The sequence below is a fragment of the Magallana gigas genome, chromosome 9 (assembly GCF_963853765.1).
Source record: "Magallana gigas chromosome 9, xbMagGiga1.1, whole genome shotgun sequence".
In the NCBI taxonomy this organism is placed as follows: Eukaryota; Metazoa; Mollusca; class Bivalvia; order Ostreida; family Ostreidae; genus Magallana; species Magallana gigas.
This window is the reverse complement of record NC_088861.1, coordinates 9,593,431-9,612,024: the sequence shown is the minus strand read 5'-3', so window position 1 is coordinate 9,612,024 and position 18,594 is coordinate 9,593,431. Positions and strand designations below refer to the sequence as shown.

At 32.7% G+C, this 18,594-nt stretch overlaps 4 protein-coding genes across 5 annotated transcripts in view; 1 reads left to right on the top strand and 3 right to left on the bottom strand.

Annotated features, from left to right (window-relative positions):
• LOC117692238 (putative leucine-rich repeat-containing protein DDB_G0290503) overlaps nucleotides 1-18,594 on the bottom strand; it is a 1,014,555-nt gene that overhangs the window by 578,683 nt on the left and 417,278 nt on the right. The window lies entirely within an intron of this gene.
• On the top strand, nucleotides 1,127-3,556 carry LOC136271371 (uncharacterized). Its single transcript, XM_066071290.1, has 5 exons — nucleotides 1,127-1,998; nucleotides 2,414-2,546; nucleotides 2,960-3,130; nucleotides 3,284-3,460; nucleotides 3,548-3,556. The coding sequence occupies exons 1-5, from the start codon at nucleotides 1,709-1,711 to the stop codon at nucleotides 3,554-3,556; spliced, it is 780 nt and encodes a 259-aa protein (XP_065927362.1). The 5' UTR covers nucleotides 1,127-1,708.
• LOC136271370 (toll-like receptor 6) lies at nucleotides 5,259-6,926 on the bottom strand. The gene has a single exon (XM_066071289.1). It carries the CDS (start codon nucleotides 6,624-6,626, stop codon nucleotides 5,259-5,261), a length of 1,368 nt encoding a protein of 455 aa, XP_065927361.1. The 5' UTR covers nucleotides 6,627-6,926.
• LOC105324733 (leucine-rich repeat transmembrane neuronal protein 1) lies at nucleotides 13,670-17,525 on the bottom strand. Its single transcript, XM_020065656.3, has 2 exons — nucleotides 17,437-17,525; nucleotides 13,670-15,541 (listed from the first exon to the last, which is right to left on the bottom strand). The coding sequence occupies exons 1-2, from the start codon at nucleotides 17,474-17,476 to the stop codon at nucleotides 14,535-14,537; spliced, it is 1,047 nt and encodes a 348-aa protein (XP_019921215.3). The 5' UTR covers nucleotides 17,477-17,525; the 3' UTR covers nucleotides 13,670-14,534.

The window sequence follows — 18,594 nt, the reverse complement described above, 5'->3', positions numbered from 1 at the left end:
TTATTTTCTAAGGTTAACCCCTTTTTCCACTTTAAGTTTATTTGAATATGAATTATAATTTCTGTTATTTTCTGTAAACTTCAGTAAAAATTACAATATTGTAAAGACTATTTCACAAATAATAAAAAAAAATAACTATAAGGGGGTCATTATTCTACAGGGGTCACTTTTCTTCATGTAAAGTGTGCTTATCTCTATGAAAAAGACACTAAGTCTTATTCTTTAGGCAAAAGGGTCATTTTTCTACGCAGAATAATTAATGACCGGGGGGTCATTTTCCTGCATAGAATAATGACCGAGGGGTCATTATTCTACGTCGGAAAATGACTCCCGGTTATTATTTTACGGGGGTCATTATTCTACGTTACTCCGGATCTTGTATTGTCCATGCTGGATGCATAGATCGTCTAGAAACATAACTTTGTATATAAGGAATCTTCATATACAGAGATTGATTTTGATTAAAGGTTGGGTTTTTTTTAGCATTCAAAGTAGATACATGTATTATATCTTTATTTATATAACAACTTTACGTATTCAAACTTGCATGGTTGATGTACCTACATGTATGTAACTTTGAATATGGCGACTAAGTAAGCTTAAGATGCGGAGATTATTCTCTATCTATAGTATACCCCGGATGATAGGCCAGATTATATTGTTTAGAGCAGTTCAAAGCAGGTTTAGGTATTGAAACTGTATGGTTACATATTCAATTAAATTTAAATAATTTTATATAAGACTTGCACGACTCCTGTACATGTAATTGTTGTAATGGTACAGAAATCTAGCTCATTATAAATACCTTGATCTTGCTTGTTAAGGTTCCTATAAATAGCAAATACAGGGGGAAACTTACGATAATGCAAATTCGTCTATTGTATGTACACAATTTATCATTGATTGTAGTGATTTCTTTTCACTTTCAGGGGAAAAAAATTAGGTAAATGACCTATTTTCTGAGTTAAAGTTGCCAATATTTTTTTTGAAACATTAGAAAACAATTTCTACAAATTTTACAATAAGATTAAGATTTTCTTAATTATAATGAAAATGAATCATCCCTTTGAAAAATAAAATACAGTTTATGAATTAAAAGGCATTGTGGATGAGGTTAATAACATTGGAAAGTAATCAGTGAAATTACAACGACTTGCTTAAAACCTTCAATAAAATCACCATTACCATTACAGGGATTTTCAATAAATTACAATTACTTTGCAGTTGTAATTAATAGAATTACAAATTAAGTTTGAGAAAATAAATTTATTGAATACAAGCCGGTAGCACAGATACAATTTTTTTTTTATAAAATTGAAAGTTACTAATTAAATTACAATTACATATAATTTGAAAGTCTGGTCAATAACACATCACTTTCAATTTCATCAGAATTTTAAATAAATTACACTTAATGACCATTGCACATTACCTTTACCCCATCTCTGTAAAGCATCTTTAACAAGTATTGTTTTTGTTTCAAAAAGTTGAAAAATACCCTACTTGAATTATACATGTTTCATAAGGATGTTTTGGATTAAATATATTCTATCCAGATTTCGTCTCTTTGGAAATATTGAAACGAAGGTGTTTCTTTTTTGTATGTCAAAGAAATATTTTAATGAAATGAGTACATTTTATTGCTGTCACATGTATAACAATAGAATATGTTTATCTTTGAATACATGACGCAATATAGAAAATTGCCATGAGCAAGGAGAAGGCGCCACCAAGCTTTCCAAAAAGGAAAGAAGTGAGCACGTCAGATATTGATGACGTCACACCAGAGCGGACGTTCTCATTGATGAGCTACAATGTTTTGGCTGACTGCCATATACAGCCAACGACGTACCCCTATAGAGACCCCGCCCATCTACACATCGATGCTCGTCATAAAAGTCTGCTAGAAGAACTTCGGTATTCCAATTGTGACGTAATATGTTTACAGGAAGTAGGACCCGGATACTATCAAGATACACTAAATCCGGAAATGCAAAAGTAACATATACATGTATATCATAGCAACCTATTAAATCATTGTTGATCTATTTCATACACCTTTTACTCAAGATTTAACTTAGGTTTCATTGTATTCATGTCTTTTACAGGTATTAATTGTCTTGCAATTGTTTCATTTCCGCAGACTGATTATGTTCCGTTTTTTTTGCAATGCTCGCAATCTTTACATTCGCATGAAACGCTAAAAATTGCATTTCATTGCATTAAAAATATTCCCAAATCCTCATTACTTTATGATTTGTAAACGTAAGATTAAAAAAAAATGTATGACCAGTGGTTAATGTTCGATAAGATAGATGCTATTAGATATGAAGTATTTTTATGAAGTTAATGCATTTTTAGGAGAGAGAAACTGCGCAATGCTAGATTTTTATTTAATTTTCTTTTTTAATAGATTAGGGTATGATGGAGTCTATTCCAAAAGAACATTTGACAAGAATGACGAAGGATGTGCCACATTTTACAACACGTCCAAGTTTACTCTTAAGGATAATGTTGCTTACAAACTTGGAGAAATTGCGTTTAAGGTGCATACATATATTTACTAACGTCATCTGAAATCTGTTTCACACAGTTATCTTGACGTGTGAACAAACGACATAATTATTGTGGAATCATTTTTATTCGTGGAGGGCAGTGATCAAGGGTAGCCAAAATTTTCCTGGTTTGAGACGTAAATTCGTTGGTAGGAGTTCAGAAAACTTTTTATAAATATTAAACATATGCTTGTATGTATATACGTTCTTTGAGAAACATGTACGGTCTCGGGTAAGGGTTACCAAAGAACGCTACGACAATTTTCTCCTATGAACATTCCACAGTATACCTTTTAAGTTTAACGAATCAATAGTTTTGTTATTAACTTGAAATATATGAATGGATATGTACGTCATTCTTGTTTCTATATTGAAGTGTTTCTATATTTTTTTTCAAACACTAGATTTTATCGGACGACCAAGAGGAAACAAACCACTTCTCTCGTTATATCGACCGATGTGATGTCGCCTTACTCAGTATGCTTGAACACGTGACTTCCGGTAGAACCATTGTCGTCTGCAACACGCACCTCGTGTGGGAAAGTGCTCACATTTCTGATGTGCGCTGTATTCAGGTTAGAATATTAGACAAACAAGCACCGGTACCATTATAATCCTATGCAACTCTTGTACAATTTTCCCCATAAGTTAATGCTTTAAGAACCATACCCGTTTTGTTTGTTTGTTTTTTTTTTGTTTTTTTTAAAAGGTTGTCCGCTTCTTTTAAGGCATTTTGTTGCTTGGTAGCCATGCGAGAATTTCAACAAAAACACACAGGCAGTAACATAACAATTTTTTGTGGATATTTCAACACAGAACCATGTGAGGCAGCATACGAACTCATTGTGAGCGGTAACATTGGGGATGAAAACAAGAAAAAAATTCAAACAGAAAATCATATCAAGGTTCGGAAGGTGTTTTTTCCTTTTCCCAATAATGACAACCAAATTATGCTTTTTTTTAATTTTTCAAAAAGTAAAAACATTGTTAAGACTCGGTGACCATATAGGATATTTACTTGTTTATGTGTTTTTTTTATCTCCATGATAAAGATGGCCACCCTCCAGAAACTAACTTTTAAATGGATTGGAAGGCGAGGAACTAATTTTCAAGAGTGCATATAAGACAATATTGGTACAGTATTAGTATAACATATTTGTAGTTGTATTTCTACCATTCAAACTCTCTGGATATATGGAACTCAATGGTTACTTGTCTGCGAGCAACCTGACTGCGCAATGTGGCAAACTTACAGATATTAATAACAATTCATACGAAAACTTAAATCAACAATTATGTATTGTCCCTAAACCAAAATAGTTCATTTAATGCATTCCCACTGCCAAGTATCCAAAAAAAGGATTTGATTCAAGATGATAAAATATGCAGTTGAAAACTATTGTCAACCGACGCGAAGCGTCGGTTGACAATGGTTTTCGAGGGTGTCAATTTCAACACTTACTCTCCTAAACGGGCACTATTCATTTTATTATACTGAATGTCTTAATTTTAAAGAAAAATTTACTACTTTTATATATGAATGACGTGAATTCTTTGGCGAAACGTACGCGCATATTTTACGTGCATGTAACAATTCGTTGTGTTACCCGTTGCTAAGTGTGTTGCTAACGCTGAGGGTAATAGAACAGATTATCAAAGGCGTCTAAACCAATCAGATTTCAATGTTAAACATGAAAGTATAATAAATATAAATATTATTTTCAACCTCTTAATTTTTGATCACTGATAAAATGCCATTTTACTTTTAATAAATAAGAGATGTATACTTAAAAATTTAGTTACAAAAATCGACATCATTCATTTTTATTTATTTTTTGCATAATGCGGATTTGGAATTATCATATTATAGAACCATCAATTATATAACTAAAGTTTTAATGGAAAAAACAGCTCGCAATTTAACGCTTTATTTTAAGGCGCTTATTGAAAAAAAAATCAACAATTCATTTCGAAAAACCTCATTTAGATGATAATACACTGCTGTAATATATTTTAGGGAGATGAACCTAGGATAACCAATCTGGACGCGGATTTCTGTTGTTGTTTGGACTACATATTTTATAAGGGTCCACCGGATAGCTCTCAGAGACACGGGTTGGACGCCATTTCAGTTTTGGACTTTCTACTAGAAGAAGAAATGAGATTAAATTTGCCACCGAGCGAAGTCTTTCCATCTGACCATTTGCCATTAATAGCTACGTTTTCAATATGAATAAAACAATTCCATATAGTTTGGTCTTTGTTTTTTATTAAATAAAGACCTAAATACAATTTCTACTCATACAAACAATGATACTGACCACTAAAAAACAAGTTTAGAACATAGAACAAACCTTATTCAAGAGGTTACCAGAAAACACAACAGACGATTTGCTATAAATGATAATGTACATGTAAACAGGGTTATTTTTGCCCCGTCTGTTTTAGCCTTTCTACATTTTGCTTCGATTTCAAATAGCCCAAACACAGTTTTGTAATGGGTACTCATTCTAATAAGTACAGTAATTTAAAAGAATTCGTCAGTCTTAAATTCGTCCGCTGACAACGAAGGCGGTAGGGGATGGGATAAAACGAATATTTTTCTGTATTCGGTATGTTATTCAGGCAGTCCATTGTAAATTAAGTTATTTAAGTTACTGTATTGCTGTACTCTCACTTTCGGGCACTGATCCACAGACCTGTTCACTCAGGTTTGAATATATCGGTCAGTTTCTTAAGTATAACTTCGTTATGTTCCTCCTCTGACCATCCGAAGTATTCAATGCACCACCATATGTTTTTCAGTTCGTCTGGAAGCCTTTCAAGAGGAAATCCATCCTTTATCAAAACAACAATGTATCCTTGAAATTGGTTGTGAACAGCATGGGTAATTGCTGTTCGAACCTCAATGGAAGATTGTCCTATGTCCAAAAAGCTCTCACTTACGACAAACATTACTTTCCTGCACTCGTTAATACGATTTACAATCCCTTCTAATATAGTACGGCCTCCATAAATATCTTCATCCAGGCATGGTTTTACGTTTAATCTTTTTAATATTGGATATAATGTTTTTGTGACCCATAAATAGTCCAGGTCACTATATGATACATAAACATCATACAGAAAATTGTTGTCAGGTTTGCGTAAAGGTATACCTTTCCATTTGTTTTTTAATCTGAGAATTACGTATTCTAAATGGACACGGTATCTTTTAATGGCAACAATGATGGCAAATGTTAACATTGTCAAAACTAGCAATACAGCAGAAAATGTAAGCCATTCCTTTGACTGACAATCTAGTTCGAAGTTTCGCCATGTTTGGTCTTCAAATAATTCAACAATAGGATTTTTACTCTCTATACAGAGAACGTTGAAGCGATCAGGAAACATGTGCTGATGATCTTTCATCCATTTCAAAGACTGAGTGTTAAAGCATGCGCAAGAAATCGGATTTCCTTCTAAATAAATTGAGATATTTTCCATATCATTAAGTAGGTTTTGATCATTCTCGGAGAATTTTGAAATCAAGTTGTACCGGACAGAGAGTATGCATAACCCTTCTAAATCCATTAGAGAATTTGGAAGGACAGAAAGCATGTTGTTGTCTAGATAGATTTCCTTTAAAGGTTTCTTTTGGTCTTTAAATAGAGACCTCGGTAGAAAAGTCAAACTATTCTTCGAAATATCAAGTTTTGTTAGGTATTTCAGATTTTTAAACAAACCTTTGGAAATCAAATTCTTTTGAAAATTAAGGCGAACGTTTACTGCATACAATTGTCGAAGATTTCTTACGCCTTGAAATATTTCAGAATTGATATTTTCAAAACTGTTTTCAGATAAATCGAGTGTTTCTAAGGACGGAAAAGCAAAGATCCAAGACACGAGGGGGGCATTGGTGTTCTGTAAATAAAATTTTAACAAGTTTTTGGCTTTAAATGTAACAAACGGTCCCCATTTTATTGCATTGTGAACATAGTTTTCAGAAAGGTCGAGCACTTCTAGTGTATTTGGTAAAGTTATAGTTATAGAAGGATATTTCTGTTGTGATGCATTGTAAGGACTGTACATTAATTCTCCTCGACGGTCATTACAACACTGGTTGAATCCTCGAATCTTTGGAAAAGTTAAGAGAGCAATATCCGATGTACAATCTATAAAAACTATTCGATTGTAACTTAAATCAAAGTATTCTAAACAATTCCATAACTTGGTATTGTATATATTTCTCTTAATACCATAAATGCCATTATGACGTAACGTGAGATTACTAACGCATATGTTTATGAAATACTCTGTTGACCAATCATCGAAGATAATCAGTTCACTTCGGCTAACATCTCTGGTATGTGTTATGGAAATATTATCTATTTCACGATGCTGTAAGCATTTTAGGGATCGAAGGACAATAGAAAGGTTGCATTTTCCGCCAAAATTCAAAATGACGTCATCAGTAATGTAAGGAAATGAGCAAAATAGATCTCCAGTGACGTCACGGTTCACATGACCAAAGAAATTCATATCAATGCTATAGATTGGGGAAAGTCTGAGTCCATAAAACGAACTATTGGTTAAGCTAAGACTGCCGATACAATAAAATTCAAGTTTTGATAAATTTTTAAGTTCTTCAAATAGTTTTGTGAACGAAAAATTCCTAAAAACGTCAATTTTCAAAAGTTGCAATGAATGAAGCTTGGACATTGAGATATCTGGGTAACCTTGGTAATGAAAATTATTCTGATCTATTCGCAGAATTTTGAGTTTAGATATAGCAGAGAACGCATCGGTATCGATTTTATCTTTTTCAAGATTGGAGCTAGAAAGGTCTAAGCTGAATAAATTTGACAAATCATGAAATGCCAGATTTCCAATCTCAGTAATATCATTGTGATGGAGAATTACTGAAGTCACATTGGAATAGGAAGCTATCTGGTCAAATGTATCCTTCGTCACAGAAGAAAATCGATTGAAGGAGAGATCCAAAGCAACATTCTGATTTTTCAACTCGCGAGGAAACGCTGTTGGCAATCTGTTAAAACCTGATCCACTACAGTTCCAAAGTAGTCCTGCATTTCCGCATTCATCAACGTATGGTGAAATTGTACAGTTTTGTGAGAGAACCACAGAAACTCTCCCTGTTGAAAAATATCGGAAAAAAATTGTGTGACAATAGAATTCTCAGTTTTGCAATAACAGTTTGATTCCACTAAACTGCATAATTAATAAAACAATCATGGTCATATTAATTTTTGTTAAATATCGGTTTTTATTCTGTTCCCGTTGTCTAAGATGTGATATTTACGTATGTATATATGAACTCTGTGTGAAAAGGTGAGTGTGCATGTACTTTGATGGCATTTTTAATCGACTGACAAATACATAAATACATGCTCATGGTAAACCAAATGTTATCTGAGAGGTGTTTTATTCTGCTATGACCAGTCAAGATTCTCATCTATATAATGACGTCTTTAGATACAGTACCGATCAGACCCAGCCAAACAGAAAGTAAACCCCAACTAAACCCTGGGTTTACTTTCTAGGTTTACTCTGGGTTTACTAGAGTGGACCAAGAGTAAACCCCAAGTAAACCCAGAGTGGACACAGAGAATAAACCCCGATCAGAAGAATACCCTGAAAGCAGACGCTACATGTGTATTCGGAATATACGAGGGGCAGGAATTATGTAACAGGCAGTAGGATGATAAGATAAAATACATGTCTGTTTCACACTTCAGTGCGTATAGTTGACTCCAAAAGCAATTCTCGAGTAAACCCAAAGTAAACCCCGAGTGGACCCAAATTTTCAAAAAGTAAACCCAAAGTAAACCCGGGGTTTAGTTAGGGTTTACTCTGGTGTTAGGCTGGGTCTGATCGGTACTGTAAATATAAAGACCTATGTTCGACGCTCACACAGGGGTATATGTGCAGGAAAAAAGTCAAGTTTTTAAACACCTAGCTACCATGGGACCGGAATTCAGATTTTAATTCATATGTGAAGTTTGCGCTTAATGCTTACAACACTCAGTTCATAATAACTTAATTCTGGTTGTGACACGCTTTCTGATTGGTTAAAATTTTTATTTTATATCGTATAAAGAATGTTGTCTACGTCATAGTAAGACTAACGTCAAAAACGTATCAATCCGCCTGACGTTACGTTTGAATTTTGTTCAATTTGATGTCATTTTAAAGATCAAATGGCCGTTTTTATCAACAATTGATAGCAAATAAATTAAATTATAAGGAATGAATTCAATATTTATTAGTTTTATACGATATAAAATGGTTTGGAACAGTTTATGCTTTTTTATAAACCGCTTCATTCCTTAAATATATCTATTAACAAGACAAAAAAGAGCATAAACATGCATATTTACGTGGTTCATTATAACGTAAAAAATATCAAAGTATCAAAATATCAAAGTATTAAAATATTGTTAATTAGATTAAAGAAATAAGTGTCTGGAATATGGTACTTTTTAATCATACTATGTCTATACATGTAGTTATTCTATTCTCTGTCTCGGGTTTTTGCTTCCACCTCTTTTTGCTTGATATTTCGATAATCATAAATAACTTTGTGCTCAAATTAAGTTCATCCATTAATTTGAAAAATGTCCAGATTATCTGTTTTGAAAGCCCTCTCTACCTCTTCAGGTTTCAATACACATCCAAAAATAGAAAGTATACGGGGAATTTGCATTGCATCAGCCATTAATAAGCCCGGATGATAACGTTAAAAAATTGTGCGATGTATCCCAAGTACTTCCGAATGGAGAAAAGATGTAAACATTTCCCATTATAAATCCCCGTTAGTTTGTTATCGTCCCTGTGAAATTACTTTTATGAGTGGAAAATGATAATAATTGTTCCATGAAGATATCTTTGGTATATTCCCTTTTATCAATTTCAACTGTATTTCTTTCACAGGTATGTGTATATTTATTAAAAATCATCAAAAAGTAATGGAAGCAATAACTTGGGACATACTTCAGTATATTACGCAGTTGATTTACACAAATAACAAAATAGATTTGATCAATATTTTTCTTCAAAAATATCTAGTTTAATATGATACTTTTTGATAAAAAAAATATTGTATGATAGATATTGTTCGTTTACTTACAAATCAAAATTTGACAGACAAATTGTTTCCTTTGCTTCATAATGCTCATTACATCATGTAAATCCAAATCTAGATAATAAACACCAACGTAAAATGTTAATAAAACATGCGAATATTTGTATATAATGGCAGTATAAACTATAAAATCTAAATGGTTTTGATTTTGTTTAGTTATCGAGAGCACACTTTTGATTACTAACCAAAAAAAAAATGTAATTGCCATAATAATTTTAAAAAGAAAATGTTAGCCATACACTCTCCAATTTTATTTAATTTAAGGCCAGTTACTGAGTAACTTAATTCTTTCGTTTAGAATTGCAAAAACAAAATGTGTATGCATTATAACTAAACAGAAAATAGATATCCCCGTCCAGTCTTCATGATTATCTATATTACCCAATTTAGACTAGACGTACACACAATCTATCCGATCCTCTACGATAATGTATAGTAGAGGTATACTATATGGTGGCATATCTCTGCCCCCTGTGTGCAAGTTATTTTTCTATTAATTATGTGGACATGCAAGATAAATATGTTGACATGCAAGATAGTTATGTCAACATGCAACATAACTATGTTGACATGCAAGAAAACTGCAATCAAATAAGAGTTATAAAAAATCTCAAATATCGCCAACATGTGACATTCAAGATGCTAGATACGCTACCTATTGATGTCAACATGCAACTTATTTATGTTAACATGCAACGTCTTTATGTCGACATGCAACTTAGTTATGTTAACATGCAACTTCTTTATGTCGACATGCAACTAATTTATGTCGACATGCAACTTAGTTATGTAAACATGCGACTAAGTATGTTGACATACAACTTGTAAGTTGCATGTCAACATATTTATCTCCCATGCTAACATAACTAAGTTGCATGTCAACATATTCATCTCGCATGTCAACATAAGTAAGTTGCATGTTGACATTAATAAGTTGCATGTTGACATAAATAAGTTGCATGTTGACATATATAAGTTGCATGTCAGCATATTTATCTTGCATGTTAACATAAATAAGTTGCATGTCGACATAAAAAGGTAGCATCTAGCATCTTGGATGTCACAAGTGGGTGATATTTGAGAATTATTGAGATTTTGTATAATTCTTATCTGATTGCAATTTTCTTGCATGTCAACATAGTTATGTCGCATGTTGACATAATTATCTTGCATGTCAACATGTTTATCTTGCATGTCGACATAGATGATGGAAAAATAACTTGCACACAAGGGGCAGATATATGCCACCATAATACTAATCATTTGATTCAGTTTATTAATAAGATTGTCTTTTTTAAGCAGTAGTCTGGTCGTAAGATCGTCACTGTTTTATGAGAAAGATTTTTAACACTGTGTATACATAGAAGGTATGCTTCAAATTTTTTTTTTTTCAATTTTGTATTTAACGAAAACCAAGTTTACGATAACAACATATAATCATACTTAGTGTTAGATCTAAGATTTGAAAAGGGCATGTTAAATAATGGTAAAAAGGGCACCTTTCTCCGCGGTTAATATTATAAAACCTTGAAAGGGGCACCTTTTTCAACGGTAATATTATAAACCATTAATCCTTGAAACAAGCGTATTAAAAGGAAAATTTTGCATTGTAATCAAGTGTGTCCTCGAGATCTGTAATAAAACAAGATAATTGAACAATAAATGATTTGCTTTTGCATTCACATAAGTCTTATTCAATATTTTATTTTCAATCTTTTTTGTTCTTTCTTAAATTGATTTACATTTATTTTTATCCCTTACAACAGTCATGGCATTGGTATGACTAGTTTAAAAGTATAATGCATTAAAAATTGTTTATTTAATTTAAGCTTTATGTAATATGTGAACTTAAACACATCTGTATCCAGTAATGAATCATAGGACATGTATAATGTAGACAATATTATATATATCTTTTGAGAAGTGGACAGGCATTGCATGGGTGTAGGCTATGCCTGTCCACTTCTCAGTTAAGTGAATGTGTAGACAACTGATGGCAAAATCATTAAACCCTTTTTACCACAGAAATTTGGATATTTAAATTGTTGTTTTAAGCTTTTTAAAAATCAATTTGCATTAAAATCTTCATTACAATCTTTTATTGTGAATTAAGTTTCTGCATCCTTCAAGAAGAAGAGTTACGTTTTTTTGGGAAACAGAGAAAATTCTGGTTAATCTGACGATTGTTTAAAAGCTTAAAAAAGAATAAGAAAACTTCACATCTACATTTTTATTACAATGTTTCATTAGTCAAAACATGGTTTTAGGTGCCTCAGTGTTAAAATTTCAAATTATCTCCATAAAATATATTCTTTTGTGTTAATTCTATTTTTAGATAACCTTACGATGTCTCAATGATAAGCTAGCTTGTACAATTAGCCTACTTATTTCAAGGAGATATTCAGTTGTTATTTATCAAATTATTGTACCAGTAATTAGGTGTCAAATCACCCATTTATACAGGACAGCTGTGTATACCCCCTCAGCTTGGGCCTCTCTAATTTATTTGTATCGAATATTGTCTCAGGTCAGCCGTTTGTGAAGTCCAACGAGTGTTGGTTTAACTTTGCAATCAAAACAGAGGCTAGGGCAATGCTGGTTTTGAATTAAATTCACTTTCAATAAAAAGGCATCACATTTATTTATTAATAAAGGGGCATGGCGCTGATAAAATGGGGCATGGCGCCGCGCCACGCTAGTTTGCTTTAGATTTGACAGGGCGAATTTAAGACTAGGCGAATTGCAATGTCTCAATTTATATCTTTTTTACATAGCTGTATCTTGGCGAAATCAGGACTGAGCGAAGCCTTTGCAAGTGTAAAAGGGCAAAAATAACCCTGTATACCGTATGGTTTTTTAAATTACGTTATATATTTTTTTTTTATTTAGACTGCATAACTGAGTAAACGACCTCAATCCTTCTACCCAGCCTTTTGATACAAAATGATAAAAACGAATAATCCCTGGAATGATTGATTTAGGAAATTTCTGAGACAGCGATTTTTCCATTAGTTACTACTTCGTAAATAAGAAAAGATTAACTTTTATTTTCATTTTAAAAATAGTATGTCACATAAACAATTATCTTCATCTTAAATGAAGAACAAAATAAAGTACATGTAATATGTTCAACCTTCAAAGTGGCAAATATATCCATCATTTAATTATACTGTGAGATAAAAGAGTAATTAGTTTAATCAACAACAAATGATAAGCCATGAATTTTACGCTTAAAAGCAAAGTTCGTAGCTAATCCATAAATCTTGGTTTGATAAAAGTTTTGAATCAAAATGAGAAACGATGCTTGCGTGTAGCAGCAAAAGTACAAAATTAAAAAAAATATATAGACAAAATATATTCAGACAACATTATTTTGGTAAAAAATTCTATTCTATAATATTAGATATTTTAAGAACATTACACAATTTTGACAGTATTATTTCGTCATTTGTTTCATCCTCCGGCCATCTGCAATGCTCGATACACCACAAAATGTTTTTGATTTCGTTTGGAAGTTTATCGAGAGGAAGTTCATCTTTAATGATAACCACTATAGATCCCTGACGATGATTATGAAATGCATGGGTTATGGCCATTTGAACAGCAAAGGAGGACCATCCAATGTCTAGAAAACTCTCGCTCACGATAAACATCACTTTCCTGCTCATGTTAATACAGTTGACTATCTCCTCTGATTCCCAGCTTCCTGGTGTGGAATCTTTATCTTTTAGCCATGTCTTTAGGTTCATTTTTTCAAATTTTGGATATAAATTCTGAATAAGCCACGGGTAATCAACATCACTGTATGAGACATACACATCATACGAAAAGACATCTTCTTGACGGTATATTTGAACGCCTTTCCATCTTTGTTTTATTCTTAGAATTACATATTCCAAATGAACGCGGTATCTTCTGATTACAGCTGTTATTGTGAGTGTTAACACTGTTAAAACGAGCAGTCCTACGGAAAATATAAGCCAAGCGACTGTCTGACATTGTAATTCAAATGACCTCCACTTATGGTCATTAAATAATTCACTAACAGAGCTTTTACTCTCTACACAGAGCGTTTTTGAAAGATCTGAAAATAAATGTTGTCGATCTTTCATCCATTTTAAAGACTTAATGTTGGAACAAATGCAAGAGATCGGATTTCCTTCTAAAAAGATCGATATATTTTTCTGGGATTTAAAAAATCTTTGATCATTCTCAGAAATTTTTGACACCAAGTTGTTTCGAACATAAAGAGTTTCTAAATTTTCCAACTGCAATAAGGAATTCGAAACGGAAGAAAACATATTATGATCCAGATGAATTTCTTTTAAAGACTTCTTTTGGTCTCTTAAAAGCAACGGTGGTAAAACAGATAGGCGGTTTTGAGAAATATCAAGTTTTGTCAAGAAGTGTAAATTTCTAAACAAACTTTCAGAAATAAGACTATCCGTTAACTCTAGGTGGACATCTATAGCATATAATTCCTGAATATTTTTTATTCCTTGAAATATATCAGGATGTATATTTCTGAATTCATTTTGAGATAAATCAAGAATAATCAAGGACGAAAAATTAAATACATTTTCAAACATAAGAGGGAAGTTAGTTTTTGCAAGATATAAATTTTGCAACTGTTTCCCTGTAAATCTTACACAAAAGGGTTTAAAGTCAATGTTATGGATGTAATTATTGGAATAGTCAAATATCTGAAGATTATTTGGTAGATTAATATCTATAAATAAATGATCGCCTAGTATGCGATAGATAGAATTGTATGATTCAACATGAGGTGATTGGACATTGCAGCACCAACTTAAATTCCGCAATAAAGGACAGGTTCAAAAAGCCAAGATTGTTTTTGATTCAACGTTCTGTATATCGTTATGGCTGAGATTAAGAGTATCTAAGCAAGTCCATAGTGTTGATTTATATATATTTGTTTTTATTGAAATAATATCGTTATTTCCCAATAGCAGCACACTCACACACATGTTTAGAAGGTACTCAACTGATCTATAATCTAGGATGATTATATCAGCTTCAATACTTTCCTTGTTTCCAGACAAATCGAGCTTTTGTATTTTACGATGCTGCAAACATTTCAGGGACCTAAGAACAACCAACACGCTGCATTTACCGCCAAAATTTATCTGAATGTCTTTATGTAAATATGGAAATGAGCAAAAGAGGTCTTCTGGAATGTCACAATCTACGTGATCACTAAAATCCATGTTTATACTATATATTGGAGAAAGTATAAGGCCTTGAAAGGAAGTGTTAGTTAATTTAAAATCGTTGACATTATTAAACTCCAGTTGAGATAAACTTGTAAGATTTTGGAATGGTTTTGTAAATGCAAATCCAGAAAATGTGTCAATTTTTAGATGTTTCAGGGAATGAAGTTTGGATATCTGCAAATCAGGGTATCCCAAACTTTGAAAATTGTTCTGATGAATTCGAAGAATCTGAAGTTTTTGAAGAAAAGAAAATGCATTAACATCAATTTCAGTTTTATCGAGATTTGCAAAAGAGATATCCAAACTGCATAAGCTTGACAGATTTTGAAATGTCAGATTTTGAATATCGGTAAGCTTGTTGTGGTGAAGTATGATTGACGTAACGTGAGTGTAGGCAGCTAGTTGTCTAAATGTATCCCCTGTCAGAGAAGAAAACTGATTGAAAGACAAATCCAGTGTGACAGTGCTATTATGTAAGTCCGGTGGTATCGATGTTGGTAATTTGGAGATGTTTAAGCCGCTGCAGTTCCACAGTAATCCTCTGCTTCCACAATCATCAATATATTTTGATATTTGACAGTTTTTGGTCATCTCTAAGAATACACTACCTGTAAAAACAAGTATTTTGATAACAACTATTATTTTGTATTTCATTATGAGGGATAATAAGGACAAAAAAATGAATTTATAGATATCATATTGAAAAGTCAGCCGTGATTTACACTCAAAGTATTAACAGTGAAAATTGGGAAAGAATATATACGTATTCTAAGACTTCATACATGTAAAATAATACATTTTAATTCACACGTTAAATGTATTATAGCATTAAAACATGATTTTTTGAAGTATACAGTCTCAATTTGTAATGATGACCACCCCCCTGCCTGAAATCTTTCAAAAAGAACTGTGAAACCTATAATTTTGGCGAAAAACTAAAAGATCTTATCTACAAAATCATGAATTCAGTTTTCCTCTAAGGTGTGTGGGAATAAAAAAGATAATCTTTTAACATTATATGCATTAACACTGATACATCCATTTTTGCCCTGCCGTAGAGTCAAAACCCATCCTTGAGGGGACATGAAAATTAAAATTTCTGCAGAGGACTTCTTGGTAAACATAATTATTAGTCAGTTTTTTTATACAGATGTGTGAGAATAGAGAAGACAATTTTTACAAATTATATGCATTAAAACTATATTGCCATATTGCCCCCCCCCCCCCCTCATGCCCCAAACCCCTGTCCCAGGGGCCATGAATTTCACAATTTAGGTAGAGGAGTTAGTGGACATCATAACCATGTATTCAGTTTTTTGCCGATATGTGTGGAGGTAGAGAAGATTTTTTTGAAGATTTAATACATTTTTACTATATGGCCATATTGGTACCACCCTAGAGCCCGAACCCCTAACCCAGGGGTCATGAATTTCACAATTTTAGTAGAGGGCCTCATGGACATCATCGTCATGCATTCAGTTTTTAACAGTATATATGGGGGTAGAGAAGATTTTCTATGATTTAATACATTTTTACTATATGACCATATTGGTACCACCCTAGAGCCTGTACCCCTAACTCAGGGGTCATGAATTTCACAATTTAAAAATTTGGTAGAGGTCCTCATGGTCTTCATCATCATGCATTTAGTTTTTAACAGTATATATATTATAGTAGAGAAGAAGGTTTTCTAAGATTTAATACATTTTTACTATATGGCCATATTGGTCCCACCCTAGAGCCTGAACCCCTAACAAATTAAGGGGTCATAAATTTCACAATTTAGGTAGAGGGCTTCATGGACATCATAATCATGCATTTAGTTTTTAACAAATATATATGGTAGTAGAGAAGAAGATTTTTTAAGATTTAATACAATTTTACTATATGGCCATATTGGCCCCACAATAGAGCACGAACCCAAGACACAGGGGTCATGAATTTCACAATTTAGGTAGAGGGCTTCATGGAAATCATAATCATGCATTCAGTTTTTAACATATATATATGGTAGTAGAGAAGAAGATTTTCTAAGATTTAATACATTTTTACTATATGGCCATATTGGTCCCACCCTAGAGCCTGAACCCCTGAACCAGAGGCCATGAATTTCACAATTTTGGTAGAGGGCGTCATGGACATCATAACAATGTAATCAGTTTTTTCCTCACATGTGTGGAAGCAGAGAAAAGTATTTTTAAAAATTTGGCTTTTTTGGCATATTTGGCCCAGCCCGTGGCACCCCATGGGTGGTAGAGCCATGCATTTCACAATTTAGATTCGTCTTACCATAGAGATGCTTCACACCAAAAATGGTAACGATTGTCTGGTAGTTTTCAAGAAGAAGTTAAACATGTAAAATTGTAAACGCACAACGCACGCCGCACTACACACGACGACGGACGAAGACCAATTGCAATAGGTCACCTGAGTGACTCAGGTGACCTAAAAAGATGTACACGAATACCGATGAAATTGTACGGTATACTATCGACATACTTACACACTAAAATCATTAAAGCGCAACGCTGCCCGTTTCTCATAGTTTTGATGTTTTATCACCTACAATGCTATAAAATTTACAGTTTGATTAAATTCACCCCTTTCTCCTCACACTCGCCAGGGTCCCTGACGAGTTTTATGAGAAAAGTTAAAATCTTATGCCTGACAAAAATAGAAATACAAATACGATTCATTAACAGTCATTTGTGGTGTTTAATTAGATATGATATATTTGCATGATTGAATACTGATAAAAAAAAAATCCCAATTTACATTGTAACTATGGTAAAGACGACTTTTGTTCTAATCTGACGGCATAATTCTTCTCGCATTCATATTTGATCATGTGATCTGTACGTCATTACAACCATGACTGCTGAACCCATATCCATGAAAACTGTATATATAAGGGGGGAGGAGGCAAAAGGTGTGCAGTTTTTGGTTGTACAAGCAGTAAAAAAATACATTTGTGAAAAACATATCTTTGTAACATTCCTAATGGGCTACATCAAGATTGTTTTTTCAGCGTGGCACACAAACTTCACATTTGCCCAAAAAGATGGAATTTGTTTGGGGTGGGCAAAAAGTGAGTTTAATTTTTTTAAAGTAAACTTATAAATCATATTAAAATATTTCATGCTGATCATAATGTAAATTTCATTTTATAAACCTCTTTTTCATTTAAATCCAAATCATACTCTAAAATTCAGCACAGTTTGTAGCTGTGTTCAACAAAGATTCAATCGAGCAATATCATAGAAAATATAACAAGATGGTTATTCATGTCTCTCATCAAACTATGAGGAGCAGGGTTTTCCAAATTGTATTGGAAATGATTTAAAAAATATTTAAAAGGAGAGGTAGTGCATTGTTTTATGATTTCGTATTCCTATTGTATGTTCTGAATTTGTAGATTTTTAAAAAAAATTACGAACCTAATTTTGCTCTTTTAAAAATAATTTCCCTTTGCGAAAAAACGTTCCTCGTTAACAGTCTTATCAACCCTCCATCCAAGAATGCTTTTTGGTAAAGTAAGAATTCGACGAGTAGTTAAGAAAAAGGAAAAGAAAATTGTATGGATGGATGGACCAAAGAAAAGATAGACGATATGACGACGGACAATATGTGTAAAGAAAAATTAATAGAAAGGTTGATATTT